General features: G+C 43.5%; 1 protein-coding gene across 1 annotated transcript in view; it reads left to right on the forward strand.

The window, feature by feature from the left end:
* Positions 1 to 17,669, forward strand: part of LOC121583496 (whirlin-like) — a 161,896-nt gene that overhangs the window by 76,487 nt on the left and 67,740 nt on the right. The window contains exon 4 of the mRNA XM_041899641.2: positions 17,132 to 17,340. Within this exon, the coding sequence (XP_041755575.2) occupies positions 17,132 to 17,340 (209 nt within the window). The remainder of the gene's footprint in view (positions 1 to 17,131; positions 17,341 to 17,669) is intronic.

Consider the following 17,669-nt stretch of genomic DNA (forward strand, 5'->3'; position numbering starts at 1 on the left):
GAAGGACTGAAATCCTGCAGCGCCCACAAGGTCCCCCTGCTCAAGAAAGCACATATACAGGCCCGTCTGAAGTTTGCCAATGAACATCTGAATGATTCAGAGGAGAACTGGGTGAAAGTGTTGTGGTCAGATGAGACCAAAATGGAGCTCTTTGGCATCAACTCAACTCGCCGTGTTTGGAGGAGGAGGAATGCTGCCTATGACCCCAAGAACACCATCCCCACCGTCAAACATGGAGGTGGAAACATTATGTTTGGGGGTGTTTTTCTGCTAAGGGGACAGGACAACTTCACCGCATCAAAGGGACGATGGACGGGGCCATGTACCATCAAATCTTGGGTGAGAACCTCCTTCCCTCAGCCAGGGCATTGAAAATGGGTTGTGGATGGGTATTCCAGCATGACAATGACCCAAAACACACGGCCAAGGCAACAAAGGAGTGGCTCAAGAAGAAGCACATTAAGGTCCTGGAGTGACCTAGCCAGTCTCCAGACCTTAATCCCATAGAAAATCTGTGGAGGGAGCTGAAGGTTCGAGTTGCCAAACGTCAGCCTCGAAACGTTAATGACTTGGAGAAAATCTGCAATAGAGGAGTGGGACAAAATCCCTCCTGAGATGTGTGCAAACCTGGTGGCCAACTACAAGAAACGTCTGACCTCTGTGATTGCCAACAAGGGTTTTGCCACCAAGTACTAAGTCATGTTTTGCAGAGGGGTCAAATACTTATTTCCCTCATTAAAATGCAAATCAATTTATAACATTTTTGACAAGCGTTTTTCTGGATTTTTTTGTTGTTATTCTGTCTCTCACTGTTCAAGTAAACCTACCATTAAAATTATAGACTGATCATTTCTTTGTCAGTGGGCAAACGTACAAAATCAGCAGGGGATCAAATACTTTTTTCCCTCACTGTAATGGATTTGCCCCAAACATAACACTTTGTATTCAGGACAAAAAGGTAATTGCTTTGCCAAACTTTTTCCAGTATTACTTTATTGCCTTGTTGCAAACAGGATGCATGTTTTGGAATATTTTTATTCTGTTAAAGCTTCCTTCTTTTCACTCTGTCAATTAGGTTAATATTGTGGCGTAAATACAATGTTGTTGATCCATCCTCAGTTTTCTACTATTAGAGGCCTTTAAACTCTGTAACTGTTTTAAAGTCACCATTGGCCTCATGTTGAAATCCCTGAGCGATTTCCTTCCACTCCAGCAACTGAGTTAGGAAGGATACCTGTATCTTTGTGGTGACTGGGTGTATTGATACACCATCCAAAGTGTAATTAATAACTTTTTAATGCTCAAAGGGATATTCAATGTCTGCTACCAATAGGTGCCCTTCTTTGCGAGGCATTGGAAAACCTCCATGGTCTTTGTGGTTGAATCTGTGTTTGAAATTCACTGCTCGACTGAGGGACCTTACAGATAATTGTATGTGTGGGGTACAGAGATGAGGTAGTCATAAAAAAATCATGTAAACACTATTATTGCACACAGAGTCAGTCCATGTAACTTATTATGTGACTTGTTAAGCACATTTTTACTTCTGAATTTATTTAGGCTTGCCATAACGAAGGGGTTGAATACTTATTGACTCAAGACATTTCAGCTTTTCAATTTTTATAAATTTGTAAAAAGAATCGAAAAACATGATTCCACTTTGACATTATGGGGTATTGTGTGTAGGCCAGTGACAAAAAATCTCCATGTAATCCATTTTAAATGCAGGCTGTAACACAACAACATTTGGAAAAAGTCAAGGGGTGTGAATACTTTCTGAAGGCACTATCAGAGAAATTGTACTTACATATAACATATACCAGTTAGCAGACATTTGTATCTAAAGCGACTAACAGTCATGCATGCATACATTTTACGTATGGGTGGTCCCGGGAATCAAACCTAATTCCCTGACGTTACAAGTGCCATGCTCTACCAACTGAGATACAAAGGACCACAAAGGACTTGTATATGTATTGTTGTTGACTCACAGATGAACAAAAATGTTGTGATTGATTACTGCTAGTGATAAAGCGGCAATCGACAAACTAAAATGGTTCCAACAGGGATTTTGCTCTCTCGCACACAGTGCTTTATTTTTGGATGGATTAAGGAACAAAATTTCAATTTAGTTGTTGGGAGGCTTTCCATCCATTGTGATAATAGAGCATTCTGCTAAAACAAATTAGTGTGTTCAGCTTGGCTCTCAGTCCGACTCCACACTCTGTTTTAGTTACACTAGTCCCTCTTAAATGGCCTCTGTGGAAGTCTATAACATTGTTTGTGTGATTCATCTAAGGAAATGTTTAATTTAGTTGTTTGTGTTGAGTCAGCCTTTGTTGATCATGTTGAATCTCTTTTGTTAAGTAGGTATCTCCTTTGTATAATCGGCAGTGCATTTATTCAATTCAATTCAACAGATCTTTATTGTCCCAAAGTGCAATTCTTCTGCAGTGTAAAAAAAAAAAGAAATACACTCCCCCATATATATTTGGACAGTGAAGCTAAAACTTTACATTTGCCTCTTGTAATGATGAGTTTCTAGGGTATCAAGTGATTACGAATGTAAGGATGTACTTAGACACTTTTGATGGGGAGCTCATATTAGTATTTAATATGTACATGGTTAGTTATAACAGAATGACAGAGCTTTGCCTCTATCATCTCCCTCACTCCAGAACAAAGATCCACTCTCTATATATATACACTCTGTTACAAGTCTCTTGGTCTGAACATCTCCTTCTGCAACTGGATCCTGGACTTTCTGACGGACCGACCCAGGTGGTGAGGGTAGACAACATCACCTCCGCCACGCTGACACGGGGGCCCCACAGGGGTGTGTGCTTAGTCCCCTCCTACAAGGAGGAGATCAGTGACCTGGCAGTGTTGGTCTGGAACAACAACTTCTCCCTCAACGTCAGTAAGGCCAAGGAGCTGATTGTGGACTACAGGAAACAGGGGAGTGAACACTCCCCCATCAATATCGACAGGGCTGCAGTGGAGCGGGTCGAGAGCTTCAAGTTCCTCAGTGTCCAAATCACTAAGAATTTAAATGGTCCACACACGTCCGCACAGTCGTGAAGAAGGCGCGATAGCGCCTCTTCCCCCTCAGGAGGTTGAAAAGGTTTGGCATCGGCCCTCAAATCCTCAAAAGGTTCTACAGCTGTACCATTGAAAGCATCTTGACTGGCTGTATCACTGCTTGGTATGGCGATCGCATGGTGCTACAGAGGGTGGTGCGGACAGCCCAGTACATCACTGGGGCCGAGCTCCCTGCCATCCAGTACCTCTATATCACAAAGGGAGTCAGATCTTGAGCATTGTGAGAACCAGTTAGGAGGTGATGGATTAAAGCAAAATTAGCATTTAATGAATGTTCTGCTGACAGTCTATTGTGAGCTGAGAGATTGGCAATGTTATTTTAAGACTATGAAAGTGTAATTATTGTGTATAATTATTAAGTGTATAATTATTAACAGGAAATCATTTGTGTGATGAATGTTGTAGGCGTTTAGTTGATTTGGCCTGCTAACATGAAATTGCCTTTTATTAAAACTGCACAGAGACGCTGGTCTTTCAATGACACACTCAACCTTTACTGTTCCCTCAAATGCTGGATTGCTCGTGTCCACAATATGGTCCCTTTCAGTGGATCCTCTGTGCTGAGACCTGTCAAGACTATTTTCTGAGATATTAAGTGTCCATGCCAGTCATTCCAGTGTGTCAAATAAGCTTGATACAGAAAGGACCTTGAGACGTTCTCAGAGGAGTAGCTGACTGGGATTCTGAGGGGGGCCTCAATGAAAATATATCTGCTAAATCTTTACTGTTAGTTTCATGAAGCTCCCGACGAACTGTTCTTGTGCTGACATTGCTTCCGGAGGAAGTTTGGAACTCACTAGTAAGTGTTGCAACCGAGGACAGATGATTTTTACGCGCTTCGCACTTCGCGCTTCAGCACTCGGCGGTCCCGTTCTGTGAGCTTGTGTGGCCTACCACTTCGCGGCTGAGCCTTTGTTGCTCCTAGACGTTTCCACTTCACAATAACAGCACTTAAAGTTGACCGGGGCAGCTCTAGCAGGGACGAAATTTGATGAACTGACTTGTTGGAAAGGTGGCATCCTATGACGGTGCCACATTGAAAGTCACTGAGCTCTTCAATAAGGCCATTCTACTGCCAATACATGTCTATGTAGATTGCATGGCTGTGTGCTTGATTTTATATACAGTGGGGAAAAAAAGTATTTAGTCAGCCACCAATTGTGCAAGTTCTCCCACTTAAAAAGATGAGAGAGGGCCTGTAATTTTCATCATAGGTACACGTCAACTATGACAGACAAATTGAGGAAAAAATTCCAGAAAATCCCATTGTAGGATTTTTAATGAATTTATTTGCAAATTATGGTGGAAAATAAGTATTTGGTCACCTACAAACAAGCAAGATTTCTGGCTCTCACAGACCTGTAACTTCTTCATTAAGAGGCTCCTCTGTCCTCCACTCGTTACCTGTATTTATGGCACCTGTTTGAACTTGTTATCAGTATAAAAGACACCTGTCCACAACCTCAAACAGTCACACTCCAAACTCCACAATGGCCAAGACCAAAAAGCTGTCAAAGGACACCAAAAACAAAATGGTAGACCTGCACCAGGCTGGGAAGACTGAATCTGCAATAGGTAAGCAGCTTGGTTTGAAGAAATCAACTGTGGAAGCAATTATTAGGAAATGGAAGACATACAAGACCACTGATAATCTCCCTCGATCTGGGGCTCCACGCAAGATCTCACCCCGTGGGGTCAAAATGATCACAAGAACGGTGAGCAAAAATCCCAGAACCACACGGGAGACCTAGTGAATGACCTGCAGAGAGCTGGGACCAAGGTAACAAAGCCTACCATCAGTAACACACTACGCCGCCAGGGACTCAAATCCTGCAGTGCCAGACGTGTCCCCCTGCTTAAGCCAGTACATGTCCAGGCCCGTCTGAAGTGCATTTGGATGATCCAGAAGAGGATTGGGGAGAATGTCATATGGTCAGATGAAACCAAAATATAACTTTTTGGTAAAAACTCAACTCGTCATGTTTGGAGGACAAAGAATGTTGAGTTGCATCCAAAGAACACCATACCTACTGTGAAGCATGGGGGTGGAAACATCATGCTTTGGGGCTGTTTTTCTGCAAAGGGACCAGGGACGACTGATCCGTGTAAAGGAAAGAATGAATGGGGCCATGTATCGTGAGATTTTGAGTGAAAACCTCCTTCCATCAGCAAGGGCATTGAAGATGAAACGTGGCTGGGTCTTTCAGCATGACAATGATCCCAAACACACCGCCGGGCAACGAAGGAGTGGCTTCGTAAGAAGCATTTCAAGGTCCTGGAGTGGCCTAGCCAGTCTCCAGATCTCAACCCCATAGAAAATCTTTGGAGGGAGTTGAAAGTCTTGTGTTGACCAGCGACAGCCCCAAAACATCACTGCTCTAGAGGAGATCTGCATGAAGGAATGGGCCAAAATACCAGCAACAGTGTGTGAAAAACCTTGTGAAGACTTACAGAAAACGTTTGACCTGTGTCATTGCCAACAAAGGGTATATAACAAAGTATTGAGAAACTTTTGTTATTGACCAAATACTTATTTTCCACCATCATTTGCCAATAAATTCATTAAAAAATCCTACAATGGGATTTTCTGGATTTTTTTTCTCAATTTGTCTGTCATAGTTGACGTGTACCTATGATGAAAATTACAGGCCACTCTCATCTTTTTAAGTGGGAGAACTTGCACAATTGGTGGCTGACTAAATACTTTTTTTCCCCACTGTACCTGTCATCAACGGGTGTGGCTGAAATAGCCGAATCCACTAATTTGAAGGGGTGTCCACCTACTTTTGTATATATAATATATGTAAATGTATTTTGCAACACACAAGCATGCAACACGGGTGGTGTGGTCAGCATGTAAGGCTTCATATCACAATGACTACCACCCTGTAGCACTCACATCTGTAATCATGAAGTGTTTTGAGAGGCTGGTTATGGCATACATCAACTCCATTATCCCAGACACCGTAGACCCACTCCAATTTGCATACCACCACAACAGATCCAAAGTTGACGCAATCTCAATTGCACTCCACACTGCCCTCAACCACCCAAATAAGAGGAAGACCTGTGTGAGAATGCTGTTCATTGACTACAGCTCGGCTTTCAACACCATTGTCCCCTCCAAGCTCGTCACCAAGCTTAGGAGCCTTGGTCTGAACACCTCCTTCTGCAACTGGATCCTGGACTTCCTGACGGGCCGACCCAGGTGGTGAGGGTAGACAACATCACCTCCGCCACGCTGACACGGGGGCCCCACAGGGGTGTGTGCTTAGTCCCCTCCTACAAGGAGGAGATCAGTGACCTGGCAGTGTTGGTCTGGAACAACAACTTTTCCCTCAACGTCAGTAAGGCCAAGGAGCTGATTGTGGACTACAGGAAACAGGGGAGTGAACACTCCCCCATCAATATCGACAGGGCTGCAGTGGAGCGGGTCGAGAGCTTCAAGTTCCTCAGTGTCCAAATCACTAAGAATTTAAATGGTCCACACACGTCCGCACAGTCGTGAAGAAGGCGCGATAACGCCTCTTCCCCCTCAGGAGGTTGAAAAGGTTTGGCATCGGCCCTCAAATCCTCAAAAGGTTCTACAGCTGTACCATTGAAAGCATCTTGACTGGCTGTATCACTGCTTGGTATGGCGATCGCATGGTGCTACAGAGGGTGATGCGGACAGCCCAGTACATCACTGGGGCCGAGCTCCCTGCCATCCAGTACCTCTATATCAGACGGTGTGAAAGGAAGACCCGGAAAATCGTTAAAGACTCCAACCACCCAAGCCATAGACTGTTTTCTCTGATTTTGCACGGCGCATCAAGTCTGACACCAACAGGCTCCTGAACAGCTTCTATCTCCATGTCATAAGACTTCTAAATAGCTTACCAAATAGCTAACTAAATGGTTACACAGACTATCTAAGTTTACCTTTGTATTTTATTCTTATTTTTGCACTGTCTCTATGCACACTCACAGGGCCCTACACACTACACACACTGATACTCCAACACACATACACTCACTCCATCATTTGCTCACACGCACATAATATGTACATACATTTATACTGACTCTACACACACCCACTCACATACAATCATCAGATACGCTGCTGCTACTCTGTTTATCATATATCCTGATGCCTAGTCATCTTACCCCTATACATATCTACCTCTATCGATCCAGTATCCCTGCACATTGTATATACAGTGGGGGAAAAAAGTATTTAGTCAGCCACCGATTGTGAAAGTTCTCCCACTTAAAAAGATGAGAGAGGCCTGTAATTTTCATCATAGGTACACGTCAACTATGACAGACAAAATGAGGAAAAAAAATCCAGAAAATCACATTGTAGGATTTTTCATGAATTTATTTGCAAATTATGGTGGAAAATAAGTATTTGGTCACCTACAAACAAGCAAGATTTCTGGCTCTCACAGACCTTTAACTTCTTCTTTAAGAGGCTCCTCTGTCCTCCACTCGTTATCTGTATTAATGGCACCTGTTTAAACTTGTTATCAGTATAAAAGACACCTGTCCACAACCTCAAACAGTCACACTCCAAACTCCACTATGGTCAAGACCAAAGAGCTGTTAAGGACACCAGAAACAAAATTGTAGACCTGCACCGGGCTGGGAAGACTGAATCTGCAATAGGTAAGCAGCTTGGTTTGAAGAAATCAACTGTGGGAGCAATTATTAGGAAATAGAAGACATGCAAGACCACTGATAATCTCCCTCGATCTGGGGCTCCACGCAAGATCTCACCCCGTGGGGTCAAAATTATCACAAGAACGGTGAGCAAAAATCCCAGAACCACACGGGGGGACCTAGTGAATGACCTGCAGAGAGCTGGGACCAAAGTAACAAAGCCTACCATCAGTAACACACTACGCCGCCAGGGACTCAAATCCTGCAGTGCCAGACGTGTCCCCCTGCTTAAGCCAGTACATGTCCAGGCCCGTCTGAAGTTTGCTAGAGTGCATTTGGATGATCCAGAAGAGGATTGGGAGAATGTCATATGGTCAGATGAAACCAAAATATAACTTTTTGGTAAAAACTCAACTTGTCGTGTTTGGAGGACAAAGAATGCTGAGTTGCATTCAAAGAACACCATACCTACTGTGAAGCATGGGGGTGGAAACATCATGCTTTGGGGCTGTTTTTCTGCAAAGGGACCAGGACGACTGATCCGTGTAAAGGAAAGAATGAATGGGGCCATGTATCGTCAGATTTTGAGTGAAAACCTCCTTCCATCAGCAAGGGCATTGAAGATGAAACGTGGCTGGGTCTTTCAGCATGACAATGATCCCAAACACACCGCCCGGGCAACGAAGGAGTGGCTTCGTAAGAAGCATTTCAAGGTCCTGGAGTGGCCTAGCCAGTCTCCAGATCTCAACCCCATAGAAAATCTTTGGAGAGAGTTGAAAGTCCGTGTTGCCCAGCGACAGCCCCAAAACATCACTGCTCTAGAGGAGATCTGCATGGAGGAATGGGCCAAAATACCAGCAATAGTGTGTGAAAACCTTGTGAAGACTTACAGAAAACGTTTGACCTGTGTCATTGCCAACAAAGGGTATATAACAAAGTATTGAGAAACTTTTGTTATTGACCAAATACTTATTTTCCACCATAATTTGCAAATAAATTCATTACAAATCCTACAATGTGATTTTCTGGATTTTCTTTTCTCATTTTGTCTGTCATAGTTGACGTGTACCTATGATGAAAATTACAGGCCTCTCTCATCTTTTTAAGTGGGAGAACTTTCACAATTGGTGGCTGACTAAATACTTTTTCCCCCCACTGTATGCTACTGGAACTGACCCTGTATATAGTATGCCCACTTACCTTGTGTTCTTCTTATTTCTTATTTTTATATCTTGTGTGTTTTTGTTCTACCTTGTTATTTTTACTATTACATTGTTATTGATTACTGGATTGTTGGGGTTAGAGCTTGCAAGAAAGGCATTTCACTGTACTTGTGCCTCTCGTTTATAAATATCATTGTTATTGATCCAGCGTTGCTGCTGGTTAATTACCCAGGATGCTCCCTGGCGGATTGGCCACGCTCTGATCAAACTCAGTGCATTGATCTTTGTGTGTGTGTGTGTGTGTGTGTGTGTGTGTGTGTGTGTGTGTGTGTGTGTGTGTGTGTGTGTGTGTACGAAGCAGTACTTACTTCCCATGCCAGCTTCTTTCTTTCTTAACTGACATTTCTGTTATTTTCTGTTTTTTAAACAACAAATTTACTGATTTTAATGCGCAGTTCTCTACAGATAAATCAGATCAAGCCTGAACTGTGCGATTTAGTAAGTAGTTGTAGTTTCCAACAGGCCAAAAGTCTACATAGTTTAGCTCAGAAAACATGGTAATTAACTACAATTACCATAATCCAATGCACGCCTACTTGTCCGGTCTGAGACCGAGAGAAGAGGCAGAAGAACGCGTGATCGAGAGGGATAGAGAGCAGTTGCTTCGTGAGGTATCTCTACCTGAAAATACATGATCTAAGATTGATAGTTGGTATTCAGCAGTCACAAAAGTATACCTTATTTACTTTATTAATTGTTGTATTCTGTGTTGTTACAGCATTCAAACCACATAATGCATAGTGCATTTAATGTAAACACATTTAATCGAACCAAAACCAAACCAACCTCAAAACGCACTAATCGCTCAGCACTACTGAGCCCCCAAATTAAATTATAATGAGGAGGGAGGGAGGGATGGAGGAAGGGAGGGATGGGAGATGGAGGGAGGAGAGTGGCGTCAGTGCCAACTTGATGACAACAGCAGGAGATGCAGCACACCATCACAGTCAGGTGACGTCTCTGTGGTGACTCAGGCTGATCAGAGACTCTTCTGTGTGTGTGTGTGTGTGTGTGTGTGTGTGTGTGTGTGTGTGTGTGTGTGTGTGTGTGTGTGTGTGTGTGTGTGTGTGTGTGTGTGTGTGTGTGTGTGTGTGTGTGTGTGTGTGTGTGCGTGTAGATGTGTGTGTATAAGAGAGAGAGAGAGAGACAGAGAGAGAAAGAGGACAAATGTCCCATACAGATAAGCTCTGATCAGAGCGAGAGAGAGAGAGAGAGAGAGAGAGAGAGAGAGAGAGAGTGAGAGAGAGAGGTGTAAAGAAGACAGCGCCTTTATATAAGTTTAACACCATCCAGGTAAAGTCTGACATCTCAGTTGTCTTTTCTCAGGAGTCTGGCATGATCCAGGCATCCCTCTATCTCTCTTTTTGGAACAAACATACACCTCCCTATTTTTCCAACCCCCCTGCTGCATTCCTTCACTTAGGGAATCCTATTTTAAAAGAAAAATGCTACATTTCATGGAGCAGAGTTGGACAGAGGGGCACGGCGCCAGTCGATATCTAATCTCTTCCCTTTTCTCCTTTTCCCTTCACTGGAGAACAGACGAGAGCGAAATGTCACGGGTGCGCGAGTGTAGAGGAACAGAGGTGGGTGGCCAAATGCCAAATGCTTCTCTGTCACAGACTGGACGCTTGTACAGTACAGTATAGGGATGAGAGAGAGAGAGAGAGAGAGAGAGAGAGAGAGAGAGAGAGAGAGAGAGAGAGAGAGAGAGAGAGAGAGAGAGAGAGAGAGAGAGAGAGAGAGAGAGAGAGAGAGAGAGAGAGAGAGAGAGAGAGAGAGAGATTGCATGGACTCACTCTGTTTGCAATAATGCTGGTTAACAGTGAATGTTCCTGAGTGACCGGGTTACATTTTTTACTTAAATCTACTTGAAAATCTATGGCAAGACCTGAAAATGGTTGTCTAGCAATGATCAACAACCAATTTGACAGAGCTTGAAGAATTTTGAAGAGAATAATTGGCAAATGTTGCACTATCCAGGTGTGGAAAGCTCTTAAAGACCCAGAAAGACTCTAAGCTGTAATCGCTGCCAAAGATGCTTCTATAAAGTATTGACTCACTTTGTAAATTAGATATTTCTGTATTTCATTTTCAATACATTTGCTAACATTTCTACAATGTTTTCACTTTGTCGTTATGGGGTATTGTGTGTAGATTGGTGAGAAAAATAATATATTTAATCCTTTTTAAATTCAGGCTGTAACACAACAAAATGTGGAATAAGTCAAGAGGTATGAATACTTTCTGAAGGCACTGTACATTATATTTTTTGACCTACGAGTTTATTTAAAAAAAATGTGTTTTGAAGGTAATTTGTTGATGTAAAAAATCTAAATGTACAGATTTTAAGGTTGTGTCATTAGATTTGGGGTGGGGTGGGGTCACAAGAAATTATTGGGGAAAAAATGGGGTCCCTGCTGAAAAAGTTTGAATACGTCTGCCCTACACCATATAGTACATCACTGTCCCACCCCGACCACTGTAATGTCAATGGGATTCAAGATCAAACAGATACAGGATGCTCCCCAAATGGCACACTATTGCCTATATACTGCACTGCTGGTCAGCCCTGGTCAAAAGTAGTGCACTATGTAGAGAATAGGGTGCTGTTTGGGACATAGGCATAGTGTCAGGGAAGAAAGACACTTCAAAGGGGATCTAATAGGATGTCTGTTCAGCTCTCCACAGCTCTCCTCACCTGAGACAAGGGCTCTCCCCATAGAGTCACTGTGTTGGGTGTGTTTTTTATATTATAGCTCAACCTTTTCTTACTGCTATGAGATCAGCTCTGGTCAGCTTTCAACACTCTCTCTCCCATCTGATTCACTTAGCATGCCGTGCCTTCATCAAAATCCTGATTTAGTTCATAAAGTTTGTTTATTGGTCACAGAGCCACTGGGATATACCAGAAGTCCAGGGGTGGCTGGTGGGTGGAGATATAGAAGGAACATCTCATTGTAATGGCTGGAATGGAATAAATGGAAAGGTATGTGTTTGATACCTTTCCATTCAGTCCATTCCAGCCATTGCACTGAGTTGTCCTCCTATATCGCCACCCAATAGCCACCACGGCAGTAGCCCAAGAGCTTTACAGGCTCCATTCTCCCTGACTGTAGATCTGGTTTGGATCTGATTGGGCTCCCAAGGCTGTTTATGTAGTTGTGATTCCAGTGAGGGTGAGTTGTTGCTTTCTTGTGGAGGTGTTGACACACAAGCTGAGAAAGCGAGACAGAGAGAAAGAAAGACATAGAGAAAGAGGAGGAATCGATGGCAATGTGAGACTTGCGATAGAGAGGTGTGTGGGGAAAACACTGGGCCTTGTTTCATGGCCATCGATCCAGTTGTACTCATCTGTAGTCTGAGTCATATTCCCAGAAAACACAGTCGCTTATTATTCATCTCCACATTGATTGGCCTCTCGTTTGCAAATATAATTATCATTGGTCCAGCGTCGCTGCTGGTTAATTACCCAGGATGCTCCCTGGCAGCTTGCCCACACTCTGTTCTGACGCAGCGCATTGATCTGTGTGTGTGCGTGCGCGCATTTGCTATGAGGAAGCAGTACTTTCCGTGCCAGCTTCTCTGAGGCCCCAAATGAAATTATAATAAGAAGGAGGGAAGGATGGAGGAAGGGAGGGATGGGAGATAGAGGGAGGGGAGAGGCGTCAGTGCCAACTTGATGACAACAGCAGGAGATGCAGCACACCATCACAGTCAGTTGGCGTCTCTGTGGTGACTCAGGCTGATCAGAGACTCTTCTGTGTGTGTGTGTGTGTGTGTGTGTGTGTGTGTGTGTGTGTGTGTGTGTGTGTGTGTGTGTGTGTGTGTGTGTGTGTGTGTGTGTGTGTGTGTGTGTGTGCGTGTAGATGTGTGTGTATAAGAGAGAGAGAGAGAGAGAGAGAGACAGAGAGAGAAAGAGGACAAATGTCCCATATAGATTGCAAAATAGTTGGGAAGAGATTTTTGACGTACCGATCCCATGGCATAGTGTTTATGAACTGATACGCAAAACGACGCCGATTAAAAACGTATAATTTTTTTATTTTAATTATTACAGTGGGGAATAAAAGTATTTAGTCAGCCACCAATTGTGCATGTTCTCCCACTTAAAAAGATGAGAGAGGCCTGTAATTTGCATCATAGGTACACGTCAACTATAACAGACAAATTGAGAATTTTTTTCTCCAGAAAGTCACATTGTAGGATTTTTTATGAATTTATTTGCAAATTATGGTGGAAAATAAGTATTTGGTCACCTACAAACAAGCAAGATTTCTGGCTCTCACAGACCTGTAACTTCTTCTTTAAGAGGCTCCTCTGTCCTCCACTCGTTACCTGTATTAATGGCACCTGTTTGAACTTGTTATCAGTATAAAAGACACCTGTCCACAACCTCAAACAGTCACACTCCAAACTCCACTATGGCCAAGACCAAAGAGCTGTCAAAGGACACCAGAAACAAAATTGTAGACCTGCACCAGGCTGGGAAGACTGAATCTGCAATAGGTAAGCAGCTTGGTTTGAAGAAATCAACTGTGGGAGCAATTATTAGGAAATGGAAGACATGCAAGACCACTGATAATCTCCCTCGATCTGGGGCTCCACGCAAGATCTCACCCCGTGGGGTCAAAATGATCACAAGAACGGTGAGCAAAAATCCCAGAACCACACGGGGGGACCTAGTGAATGACCTGCAGAGAGCTGGGACCAAAGTAACAAAGCCTACCATCAGTAACACACTACGCCGCCAGGGACTCAAATCCTGCAGTGCCAGACGTGTCCCCCTGCTTAAACCAGTACATGTCCAGGCCCATCTGAAGTTTGCTAGAGTGCATTTGGATGATCCAGAAGAGGATTGGGAGAATGTCATATGGTCAGATGAAACCAAAATAGAACTTTTTGGTAAAAACTCAACTCGTCGTGTTTGGAGGACAAAGAATGCTGAGTTTCATCCAAAGAACACCATACCTACTGTGAAGCATGGGGGTGGAAACATCATGCTTTGGGGCTGTCTTTCTGCAAAGGGACCAGGACGACTGATCCATGTAAAGGAAAGAATGAATGGGGCCATGTATCGTGAGATTTTGAGTGAAAACCTCCTTCCATCAGCAAGGGCATTGAAGATGAAACGTGGCTGGGTCTTTCAGCATGACAATGATCCCAAACACACTGCCCGGGCAACGAAGGAGTGGCTTCGTAAAAAGCATTTCAAGGTCCTGGAGTGGCCTAGCCAGTCTCCAGATCTCAACCCCATAGAAAATCTTTGGAGGGAGTTGAAAGTCTGTGTTGCCCAGCGACAGCCCCAAAACATCACTGCTCTAGAGGAGATCTGCATGGAGGAATGGGCCAAAATACCAGCAACTGTGTGTGAAAACCTTGTGAAGACTTACAGAAAACGTTTGACCTGTGTCATTGCCAACAAAGGGTATATAACAAAGTATTGAGAAACCTTTGTTATTGACCAAATACTTATTTTCCACCATAATTTGCAAATAAATTCATTAAAAATCCTACAATGTGATTTTCTGGAGAGAAAAAAATCTCATTTTGTCCGTCATAGTTGACGTGTACCTATGATGAAAATTACAGGCCTCTCTCATCTTTTTAAGTGGGAGAACTTGCACAATTGGTGGCTGACTAAATACTTTTTTTCCCCACTGTATATAAAATTCTTGCTACCAATAGAATGTTATTTAAATGGGGGATACAATCTTCCCAGCTCTGCAGATTTTCCTGTGAAGAGACAGAATCATTAGATCATTTGTTTTGGTACTGTCCATTTGTAGCTTGTCTAAAGGATTGCAATATTTACCTGGAGCTAACCCTGCAGATAGCATTACTGGGTGATCTGAAAAGTCATAGTCAATCGATCAATAATATAATAATACTTTTAGCAAAAAAAATGATTTTCAATTTACAATCTGTAGAAACAATGAGAATAGAAAGGTTCAGAACTTTTGTAAAACATCACAGTACAGTTGAAAAATATATGGAAATAGAAATCCAATATGGATGGTGTTAAGCGATAGATGGGTGGTGTTGAATGGAGTTGAAGGATGGGACTAATAACAACTAACAACAACTAATAACAACAACATAACTAATAATGTAAGCATACTGTGTCCATAATAAGTATATAGGTTATAGGTTGAGAGCTTTTGTGAAAGAGCACAGTTAGAAAGATATGGCATATAGAAGCAAACCGGATGGACATCATGATAATGATCGGAGAGGTTGAGGGTAGAGGAAGGTCAGGAGTAAAAACAAACAAAATAGAATTATTGTAAAATTGACTGTGTCCATAAAATGTATATAGTATGTATAAGCTGGAAGTAGAGGCCTAAGCATTGTTGTTCACTAGTTTACTCCAATTAGGGAAGGGGTGGTGGGGTTGGAAAGTAATGAAGGGAAATATATTTTTTAAAGGGATATAAATTGTCAGTGGGCAAACGTACAAAATCAGCAGGGGATCAAATACTTTTTTCCCTCACTGTATATATATATATATATATATATATATATATATATATATATATATATATTTGCGACAAAAAAAACATATGGGGGATTGGAAGTGATGCAGACAATTACATTGATGGAAGTTGCAATCTATCTGCAATTTTAAAGCTGATCTACCCCCTAAAAAAAATATGTAAAGGGACTCCCAGTCCCATAATGCCTCAATAGCAGTCACTGAATATACTACATATCTTTTGAGGGACTACTGAAGATGTTGTTGGTGAGATTTGGTCGACTAAGCAGAGTGAAATAAAATATAACAACCCATGTGAGAACAGCTGACATCTGGAAATATTGATTAAACGCTAAACACCAAATGAAACTCTAAATGCAAAACTAATGGTGAGGGAGGGGGTGAGAATGGTGAAGCAGGGGGTGGGTGATGGTGAGGGAGGGAGTGGGTGAGAATGGTGAGGCAGGGGGTGGGTGATGGTGAGGGAGGGATGGGGTGAGGGGTGTTTAAAAGTAGAGCTCGCTAACTGAATTTTAATCACCGGGTGGCACAAGCACCTGGTTTAATGTGCCATTTCAAGAGGGCATCGCAGTGTTTTTCAGTCTTTGATTTTACCACATCTCTCCCTTTACTGACCCCAACGCAGGCTTTGATTTTACCACACCTCTCCCTTTACTGACCCCAACACAGGCTTTGATTTTACCACACCTCTCCCTTTACTGACCCCAACGCAGGCTTTGATTTTTTACCACACCTCTCCCTTTACTGACCCCAACGCAGGCTTTGAAAATAATAGGGAGGAAATTGTCTTAGAAACAGAACAACACTGGGCCCATATTCTTACAGTGTCTCAGAGTAGGAGTGCTGATCTAGGTCCCCCTGTCCATATCATATTATTCATTATGATCTAAAAGGCTAAACTGATCCTAGATCAGCACTCCTTCTCTGATACATTTAATGAATACAGGCCCTGGTCTTGTTGCAGCTAGCTAACTTTATAAAGGTCAGTGTTAGCCATCTCTGAAAGGCCAGTCTGTCTGGTCTCTGTTTAATGTAGTCTGTCACTAGCTGCTGCATTTGTGATTTATCTATACAGTCCACAGTGCTATATCAGTTAACACATGATAATCTTGTAGATGATCAGAGGTCAGCCTAGTGATCCATGTTGCTAAGGTCAGAGGTAAGATACTGTAAGAGTCCACAGGGGGAGCACAGAGAGACCTAGGTTTATAGTCATGGAGCCCTACAGATGGAGAGACACATCAGTACACAGAGAATTGTCTGCATTAGCGTCTAGAAGCCCTCTCAATAGAGGGAGTACCTCTCAGTCATACCAGGAGTAAGGAATACCTCTGACCCTGTGACGTCACATCTAATAATAATAATATGCCATTTAGCAGACGCTTTTATCCAAAGCGACTTACAGTCATGCGTGCATACATTTTTGTGTATGGGTGGTCCCGGGGATCGAACCCACTACCCTGGCGTTACAAGCACCGTGAGCTACAGAGGACCACAGGAACTACCTCCCACTGGAACTCAGCACTGATCAATCTACCAATCGTTTGTTACCTACCACTCTCGTCTGTACTCTACCTCGGCTCTACCTTTATGACCCCAGTGTCTGCCCATGCCCATGCCAGTCCGCCCACCAGCCCTTCCTCTCTGTGCCCTCCCCGCCCCCAAGGTAGGCGACCAGATCCTGGAGGTGAACGGGCGCAGCTTCCTGGGCATCCCCCATGACGAGGCGGTGCGCGTGCTCAAGTCGTCGCACCACCTGATGATGACGGTGAAGGACGTGGGGCGCCTGCCACATGCCAGGACAGTGGTGGGGGAGACCAAGTGGATTGCCAGCTCCCAGATCGCAGAGAGCTCCGCGAGTGGCAGCGTGGCCGGGTAAGAGAGAGGGAGGGGGTGGGGAGGGAGGCTGGGGGGAGGGTGAGGGAAGGGGTGGGAGAGGGTGAGGGATGGTGAGGGGGGGTGGGAGATGGTTAGGGAGGGGGTGGGAGATGGTGAGGGAGGGGGTGAGGGGGTGTTTAAAAGTAGAGCTAGCTAACTGAATTTGATTCTCCGGGTGGCACAAGCGCCTGATTTGATGTGCCATTTCAAGAGGGCATTGCAGTATTTTTCAGTCTTTAATTTTACCACACCTCTCCCTTTACTGACCCCAACGGCATTCTTTGAATCAGGAAACATTTTCATGGTCTAAAAATAAATTATGTTAT

This window comes from Coregonus clupeaformis, unplaced genomic scaffold, assembly GCF_020615455.1.
Source record: "Coregonus clupeaformis isolate EN_2021a unplaced genomic scaffold, ASM2061545v1 scaf0094, whole genome shotgun sequence".
NCBI lineage: Eukaryota > Metazoa > Chordata > Actinopteri > Salmoniformes > Salmonidae > Coregonus > Coregonus clupeaformis.